Below are 9,044 nucleotides of genomic sequence, written 5' to 3'. Positions count from 1 at the left end.
GTAGTTTTTTGAAGTATATAAGTATTTATTGTAAATTTTGAGGATATTTGGATAGTCCAATTGAGAGATATGAGACATTGAAATTTGAAAAAAAATCACCTTAAGGATATATAAGGATTTAAAATATTTTTATCATATTTTGGATGTTCTTTGGTACTTAGGGCTTATGTATTGATGTAATTGCCGTTAAAAGGACAATATTATATGAAAACTTAGTGCTTTTAAATCTTGAGACTTGATTGAATATTTAGTAGTACCCGGAAGTCCAATGTTTTTTTGAAGAAAACTCTCTCTACTCTAGTAGTAGACCATTCAATTTATTATATTGAAGGCCTATAGTCTAGATATGATGGATTTTAATTTGCAACAAAAAGTAAGGATTTGACCATTATAAAGACACTTTTAAGATTGGTTCAAATATACACACTATTTTAAGGAGATACAAATTCTATGACTCATACACAAAGTCCTATGAATTATATTTTGAAAGAATTTGTATTTAAAAACCATCTCATTTATGAATGATATTCCAATTTAGAAATGCAAAGAAGAAGTCAAGATTGAAGCTCAAGACAACATTGGATGTAGAAGTTTTATTAGGCATCATATTGGAGATATAAAAATGATCCTATTAAGGTTGAAAGATGTAAATATAACCTTCTCGATTAATAACTCAAAACTTGGAGTTAAAAAAGTTATTGTAGTAGAATATTTGTATAAAAATTATAAAATAAAATAAATACTATTATAAGAATAAAGCCTTGTAAGAACATTATTATGGTTTGGAGGTTTTTAAGAGCTTGTATTTTCTATCAAATCTTGATTCTTTATATTGTTCATATTTTAGAAAAATTATATAAATTTCTATAAAAAAAAAGAAAATATAATTAGAAAATAAGACAAGAAGAGGCTATGAATGATTTTAAAAAAATATTAAGTTTGTCATCCATTTTAAGGTAGTTTAATTATGAAAAAAATCAACCTATGATAGTTATAATTAATACAAGTCTAATTACTATTGGTTAGACTATTAAGCAAGAAGATAGCAATAATAAGATACATGCTATTTAATTTGGAATTAAAATTCTAATTGAGACATAAGAGCTTATTTTTAAATGAAGAAGGAACTTTGGAGAGTAGTTACAACCATAAAAATAAAAAAGAATTATCTTATAGGAATACATGTGGTTTTTAAGACAATTTTTTTGTTTTTATTGAAAATTATTTCAAATTGTACAATCCTTAATATTACTATGTTGAAGTAGGTGGCTTATATTAAATCTTTGAATCCAATTCTAAAACATACAAAGAAAAAAAATATATAATTACACATATGTTATCTAAGGCTAGGTTTAAAGAAGAAGGAAGTATGGTATCATGTGAAGATAGTGAAAATAAAGGTGAACAAGGTTGTGTTTACTTACATACCTATGCTATTGGAATAAAAGATGAAAATATACTATCTTTTGAAAGAATTTATATGAGAGCAAAATGAAGTATATTTGGCTTTATCTAAACACAATGGAAAAGTAAGAAAGTTGAAACAAATCCTATAATTACCTTTTAAAGAATAGTATTTTGTAGAAGAAATTAAAGAATAAAAAATAAAAAATAAATAAAAAATGATGGATTTCTTCTTAGAGTAGTGGAGAACTCTTTCACTACAACTCAAGTTCTCAAAGAATTCCATGATATAAATTGGTTAAAACATAAGGAAATTTAAGCTATTTATATTAAGATCAAAGAAAAATATTGATAAAAGGAGTTTTACAAGGATGTGAAGGACTTTGTAGGACTATGCCAAGAATGCTAGTTCTAATCAAAAATAAGATATCATGATAAACTTTACCTAACTTATCTACTTTCTTTATATTTTCAATGGTTGATAGACTTTGTTGTAATGCCTCTTAGAATTTTAGACATGAAGTATTTAGTTTTGGTTTGAGAAGAATTCTCAAACTATGTAGGAGGTAGGGCTTTAAAGACCAAGAAAATTGAAAGGGTTTATGGGTTCAATTGTAAAGATATCTTTAGTATGTTAGGATACATAAGAAGGATGAATGTTAATAAAAGAGAATTACATGCTCTTGAGGCTAAAAGTTTCTATGATGGATATGGGATTAAATTAAAATGAAGTACATCATATAATCTAAAAGCTAATGCAGAGATTGATCAAGGACATTCTTTAATTGTCCATGCCTTAATTGAACCTTACAAAGGAGATTTTAGATACTAATTTAATTTATTATTCTTTGCTTTGTGGGCGGATAAATCAACTCTTAGTATTGCAACTAAATATATGTCAATAGAATTAATAATGGGACAAAAATCCCTCATATTAATTCAACAATCCATTATCATAAATATATCTATTATAAAAAAATTATATTTCCAAGGTGAAACTTTTAGAGTTTTGCATTCATCAGATGGATAAAATGTTTGAGAATCATTTTCAAGGAATGGAAAGGTTAAAGAAAGAAAGATTGGCTAATAAAGCTGGGTTTGATAAAACACACCATTTGAGGTCAAAGTCAATTAACAGAGACAAGGTGATGATATTTGATAGCTCACTAGTCATCAATGGAGTGCTTACAGGAACTTTACACAAAAGTAATTATGTGGTAGTGAAAGTGCATGATAATACATCCTATTCATTACAAGAATTTCACGGCACTATGATAAATACACGAATACCAGGAGAAAGGATTAAAATATTTAAGAAAAGAGACGCCGGATTTCTGACAAAGGATATGGAAGAACAATCTTTCATGGAAATTATGACTTAGAATTAGACATGGAAGAAGAATGAGTTTTGACATAAACCAAAGAATGTGCAAATTTGCAGGGAATGGATATCATGATGTAAATATTAATAGAATGTACAAAAAGTTCAAGTTATATATCATTAGTTTTCTTAAAATAATAAAAATAAAAAAAGGGCTTTATAAATTTTACTAACATTTTAGCTTTTCAAAGAGTTTCAGTTTCTTTCGAAATATTTTTTTATTATTATTGCATGTCATATTTCCTTGCCATTATGTTTATAAGGACTTTCTGGTATTTCTTGTATTTTTCTCATAATTTTTCTTAACTTTTGAAGGTTATTTTGGGGTTTTTACAAACTTTCAATTTGTAATTAAAAAAGGAGGGGAGGGGGGGTAATAAAGGTGTAATTGAACTTTTAAGTTCCGATTTAAAATGTTTTGAAAGGTTTCCGTAAAGGAATCTTGTGAAATTTGGCGGCCGCCATTAAGGCGGCAGCCAATTTGACAGCTTGGAGAGAGGAGAAGCGGACACAAAGAAGACAAGGAGAGGCGGCCCTGGGAGCAGTTGAAAAACTGAGAGGGAGGGAGCGAGGGGAGCGAAAGTTTTTGGAGGGCAGGCAACGATAAGTCTCCCTCGTCAGAGTCGCTTGAAAAGGTGGTTACACTATACTGAACAAAGCTGCGTACGAGGATATCTTACGTCATCAAACGCTTTCCCCACCCGAACTCTCATCATATCTTGCAAAAGGTCCTCCAATCTCCCGCGCTCTTCCCTCTGCGACTCCTTATTGTTGCTGCGCTTCGCAAAGCCGAAATCAACAAGGCGGACAGAAGGCTGTGTACCCCGCACAACCATAATGTTCCGCGCCTCAACATCCCCATGAAGTAACTTACACTTGTGGACAGCATCAAGCCCCTTACGTGCCGCATTGGCCACCTCCTCGGTCACTGTTCCTGAGAACCAAAGGCAATACATTGAAACGTAGATAAGTGCCTACTCTGCCTGTTGATTGTAGAGCGCCACAGATACTGTTCCGGCACCATGATTAAGCTGCAAGAAGCCCTCGGGAAAGGAGGAAGACGACCACACTCCCCATTCGCTGGTTTCAAGAGCTTATTACTTACCAGGTCCGAGTGGACTGCCATCGATCAACTCTGTCGCTATGAAAACAATTTGGCCATTGGCTGTGGTTCCAAATCCTACTAATGGGGGCACGAATTCCCCCCAATACTTCTGCAGCTTTAGGTAGGCGTCCACCTCGTTCAGCAGAGCCTGTACAAAGCACGGCCAGAAGACGGTATGTACACAACCAGATCAGAAGCCGGTAAGGTGTCGCAAACTGCATTCATTTCAACACAAAAATGCCCTCGTGTTCCGTCTAGCAAAGACTGCCTGCTACAAAAGCAATCGCTGGCAGGACCACTCCAGGTCAGCCCCGATTTAGACCGGGCCATAGTGAACGTTTAGACGGGCGCGCAACAATTCCACATCACAACTCCAGCTCACCTCCGCACGTTCCGAATTGCGGGGAGCCAACTTCACTGCAACACGACGACCATTCAAAGTGCCGCCAACCACGGAGCCGCTCCATCCCCCGCTGCTGATGGGGCGGTCGTCCAGATGCAGGTCCGGCGCAGGAATCTCCTGCAATTGGTTCTGTGTCGCGTTTGAGGATCCCCTTCGAGTCCTGTACATGCACTTGCCATCATTCCACCGTTTGTTCTCTTCTATGTATCCATGACAAAGAACATGTCAATGTTTGGGTAGCTGGCTAGACAGGTTACCTAGCTGGAGACGTTCTGTAACCACCAATTTCGCGCTCGTTTGGTTTGTAGGTCCTACCCTCGTCTTCATCATCTTTAGAGCCGCTACTGGGATTGGCACAAGGGGAAACCTCCCAGCTCCAGGGACGCTCACCCTTCCTGGGTAAAACATCAAACTCACCGTGGGCTTCAACAGCAGAATTGACCAAATAAGCAATTGCAGCAGGTACAGGCGGTTTCCGGCCATCCAACTTGAAACCTGTTGAAATATAGAGGCAGCCACCATGATCCCTTTTGCAGAGATACCAGTTCTGGATATCGGTGAGAACGCCATACCCAACCTTCGCCCTGCAACTCGAGGGAAAAGAACGTAGAATGAGGACCACCTCACACTACTCATCAGCTTCTCATCTGAAGACCATTTCGATTTTAAGACACATCCCCGTGGGTACCAGGATTTGAAATTGCTGAGCACTTGGAACTCCAGAAACATCTGCTTCCTAAATATCTTGCGAGTAAACCTCACAACTTCAGTACTAAAAAGAAGAAAATCCGCCGGAAGCCAACGGTGAGGGGGAAAACGGGGTGCCTGTCGGGGCCTTTTTGATTCCTGAACGTAAACCAAGGGATGCGCGAAAAATTACACAAAAAGCATGATGGAACAACAAAGGAGTGTAGACAAAAGCAAAGACTAGCTGAACCTGCCTGAAGAATAAAACCAGGTTAGAGCACCAAATAGCTGCCCAGGAAAAACGAAGTATTGCTCAACAGGACTGCCCTTTTGCTGGAATATTTTGACAAAAGGCAGAAGCAGACCTCGCGACACTGAGCCCTGAGCTGAGCTAGCCCCACCCGGTTCATCCCGAGGTAGGTTAATGAACTGCTTACAAAACCAGGTATTCGTAAACCTGGAGACTGCAGTTGAGAATACTCCTGGCATGTCCTTCCGAGATGTTAGTATGGCACCAGCAGTTGGGGTCGATTCCTGAGGAAATTCAGCCTCCATATCAGCAGGCTTGACAACTGAGCATCCTTAACAAATCGTGAAGACGGGAATCAACCAAAAATCAAATGAGATCTGCCGTACCGAACCTGTCTGACATGAGCATCTTGTCCACAGTTTGTGGATCGGCACGGGACATCCCAGACCTCCACTCTTGAGCTCAAGAACAGCAACGGCCTCACCGTTGGATCGAATGAACACATCCACACGAGGAGGTCTGGCATAAAAGAAACACTTTTGAACGTCTCTGCCCGCGGCCTTTGATCCGTCTGTGTTCGTCGACTCTCCTCCCTCTGCTGAGGGTTCTGGTGGCACTTCAAGGTTCACTTCCCCGTCGTATGTTACCGAGGAATCTGGTCGCTTCTTACTAACGAATTCGCAGGTGCTGTTCACGACAAAATAAGCGATGGCTACCACACTTTTCTTTCCTGCAGTGAATACAGAGTCATCCACTTTCCGATATATACGCTTCAACTTATCCGCCTTGTTCAGATAGTCTTCGATGTCTTTCACCACATCCCAATACTCCACTCTCACAGGCGTATACATCCGCTCCTTCTGCGTGGCGCTTGGAGGCTTGGAGTTCCCTGAGACCCACGACGGCAAGTCCTGACGTAGCCAATCAAACTCTGTGCATTTATCTGCACATGCAATCCAGTAATTCAAATAAAAAACCAATGGTTAAACTAAACATCCAGTGGCCTCGCACTTGCAGGAGTAGCGCTTCTGCCGCTTCTCAAGATAAATTGCACCCTTCAAAACGTACGATGAGAGATAATAGAGGTTTCTAAGTTTGAAAAAATCGGACACCTAAAATTAGTCAGCACCAAAGTTGCCAAAGAATGGAACAAAGATGTCGGGAAACACTACCTGCTATTCAAAACACGACACCCCAAGTGATGATGATCCGTACACAAGGCAGGGCAAACTGAAGCAAACTAAGTGCCAAGAATAAAGTACTATCTGACACCCTGATGGGTGAACGCAGGGAAGAAACTTATACCAGACCTGCTTATTCTACCTTTACCCCTTATCAGTCCACCACGAAAGCATGTTCTCACAAGTGTAAGTAAGCATACTACCCAAAAAGCAGCAAGTAGGCATACAAGAGCACACAAGAATCATCTGACAGATCCAGGATCCAGATTCTTTCTAAGATTACACACCTGACGATGCCGCCGCTGCTTGCACAGACCGAAGACTGCTCACTTCTTGCCGGAAGCTGCTAATCTGTTGCCCAAGACTGACTATCTGTTGATTGCGGCTGCTAATGTGTTGCCCAATGCGGCTAATCTGTTGCCGTAGGAACTGCAGCTTCGCTTCAAGAGGCTTTCTCGCTTTATCTCCCGAAGCAGTACCAATCTCCGTTTCCACCGCTCTTATCCCCTCTTCCTTCGCTCTAATCTCCTCTTCCTTCGCTCTGATCTCCTCTTCCTTCGCTCTGACCTCCTCTTCCTTCGCTCTGATCTCCTCTTCCTTCGCTTTTATCTCCTCTTCCTTCGCTCTTATCTCCTGTTCCGTCGCTCGAATCTGGTCTTGCACCGCATCCTCTAGATCCTCCCCCTCACTCCTTCGCCGATGACCTTGCTCCGTCTGAAGCAGGAAAACCCAACAGTATGTGCTGCTCAATACCTCAGCAAAAATATTGCTGAAAACCCAAGCTGAAACCACGACGGAACCCCGATCCGAAACCCACATTAGAATCTAAATTGTGCAGACCTAATGAAGTCCAAACGTTTCAAGAACTCACCTCATCAGGAGCCATCGCCTCCATAACTTGAAATCGCTGAGGGCGTGCTAACTCCTGCAGAAAATTGCCGGAAAAGAACGGAGGGAGCGCAACCCCCCGGGGAGGGGAAGGGAGAGAGAAGCAACAGAAACGGAGAAATGAGAAAAAGGATGCGGCACCGAAAGGAGGGCAGGAAGAGGGGTGGAAGCAGGCAGACGAGAGGAAGAGGGCAGAGAGAAGGCCGCAATGAGGAGGATGGAGAACGCAGAGAGACACGGCCCCGCACAGCTGAGACAGGCAACTCATGCAACCCTGGTTCTGCACACAACCCTGGGCCCTGAACACTAACTCGGCCGCATTTGTGGCAGTTAGTCAGGGCGGGCCCAACCCCACCGTGGCCCGCCCTCAGCACTTAGTCCCATTAGCGTGTGAGATTTCGCTGAGGCGGGGCCCGCCCCACAAATGCCCGCCGGGCAGCCTCTGCTGCGTCGCTCCACCAGGGCCCCAAAAGTCCCTGCCCCACCGCCCCGCCCGACCCGCTCACTCTCCTGCTGCTTCCATCGCCTTGCTCGCTCGCGCGCCTCTTTATTTTCGGAGTTGAACCTCACTCTCCATTCACGGCTCAAGCCATTCTTCTTTCAACTTCGAAGCGAGCCACCAGGATTGTCATCTTATTTCAGTTTATGTATCTCATTTCCATAGTTTACATAAACCATTTGGCTTACTTACTTAAAATGTCTTTTCCCATCCCTATTAGAATTCCGTATTTGAAAGTTTATATTTCAAACAGCAATTGAAGATTTATTAATAAAGTTAACGTTCAACTATTTTAATTGATACACCTTCTATTCTACAACATATTCAAATGTGTATTAAATTGCATCAAAATTTGGTATTAATCATTTAATAAACAAACAACATATCCAATATTGGTCTATATTATATAAATATAATATATATTCTTATATAATATAATTAATATAAAAATTGGATAAAATATATATAGTATTTTACATCCAAAATATGAATGAATATTGCAATATATTGTTCTATTCAAAATTGTATATTATTATTTTTATCACATATAAAATATAATTAAATTGTTTTTTAAAATAATTAATTATATATATATAAAGACTTAAAGGCATTTCTTTAAAAACAAAATTGATTATCAATTTATTTTTATTTTTTATTGCAAGTATTGATTATCACAACAGTTGTGATAAAATATTAATTTTTTATCTTCATGTACTAAAGTTTTCATAAAACATACATCACACATTACCTTTAAAATTTTGAAAAAAATCACCTTTTTTTACTTTAAAGTGGAGACTAATACATGAATTGGACAATTACATGGCAGCTTTGTAATACCTTTGATCTAACTCTACTATATCATGTTTTTTATGATCCATTTTTGTACATTATACATTTGCTTGGATAGATGCTATAGAGCCTTTTAAAAAGGTTGAAAATAATAAAATTCCTCAAATCTATACAATTTTTAAAGAAACATGATATATATCTTTAGAATATTCAATTTAACCTTTATTTCACCCATTCCAAGTACATAAATATTCTTTTCAATATTCATAGGAAAGACATCTTCATCACATACAATTTAAAGCATTCACTTTTGAAATCCATTGATTTGTATTTAATTTTTTTTTTTAATATTAGCAATATTGTCCAATCCTTCATAATATTTGTGATAAAACTAATATATTTTAAAATTAAAAAAATAATCATAAAAATATAAAAATATTTTTAATAATTAAATTTA

At 38.4% G+C, this 9,044-nt stretch overlaps 1 protein-coding gene across 1 annotated transcript; it reads right to left on the bottom strand.

Annotated features, from left to right (window-relative positions):
- Positions 1-3,162: 3,162 nt before the first annotated feature.
- Positions 3,163-7,608, bottom strand: LOC112277003 (uncharacterized). Its single transcript, XM_024508917.3, has 8 exons — positions 7,283-7,608; positions 6,699-7,125; positions 5,622-6,173; positions 5,418-5,514; positions 4,551-4,877; positions 4,273-4,453; positions 3,891-4,038; positions 3,163-3,719 (listed from the first exon to the last, which is right to left on the bottom strand). Exons 1-8 carry the CDS (start codon positions 7,565-7,567, stop codon positions 3,430-3,432), a joined length of 2,307 nt encoding a protein of 768 aa, XP_024364685.2. The 5' UTR covers positions 7,568-7,608; the 3' UTR covers positions 3,163-3,429.
- Positions 7,609-9,044: the final 1,436 nt, after the last annotated feature.

The sequence above is a fragment of the Physcomitrium patens genome, chromosome 24, assembly GCF_059467195.1.
Source record: "Physcomitrium patens ecotype Gransden chromosome 24, ASM5946719v1, whole genome shotgun sequence".
In the NCBI taxonomy this organism is placed as follows: Eukaryota; Viridiplantae; Streptophyta; class Bryopsida; order Funariales; family Funariaceae; genus Physcomitrium; species Physcomitrium patens.
Note: the sequence above shows the minus strand (reverse complement) of the source record. Positions and strands in the feature narration are given on the sequence as shown.

Excerpts from the sequence above, each read along its gene's own strand:
- LOC112277003 (XM_024508917.3), bottom strand. The coding sequence starts at position 7,567 with ATGAGTTGCCTGTCTCAGCTGTGCGGGGCCGTGTCTCTCTGCGTTCTC. Across the intron at positions 5,515-5,621 it reads AAGATGCTCATGTCAGACAG|GAATCGACCCCAACTGCTGG; the intron begins GTTCGGTACGGC and ends GAATTTCCTCAG. Across the intron at positions 4,454-4,550 it reads TACAGAACGTCTCCAGCTAG|GACTCGAAGGGGATCCTCAA; the intron begins GTAACCTGTCTA and ends GTGCATGTACAG.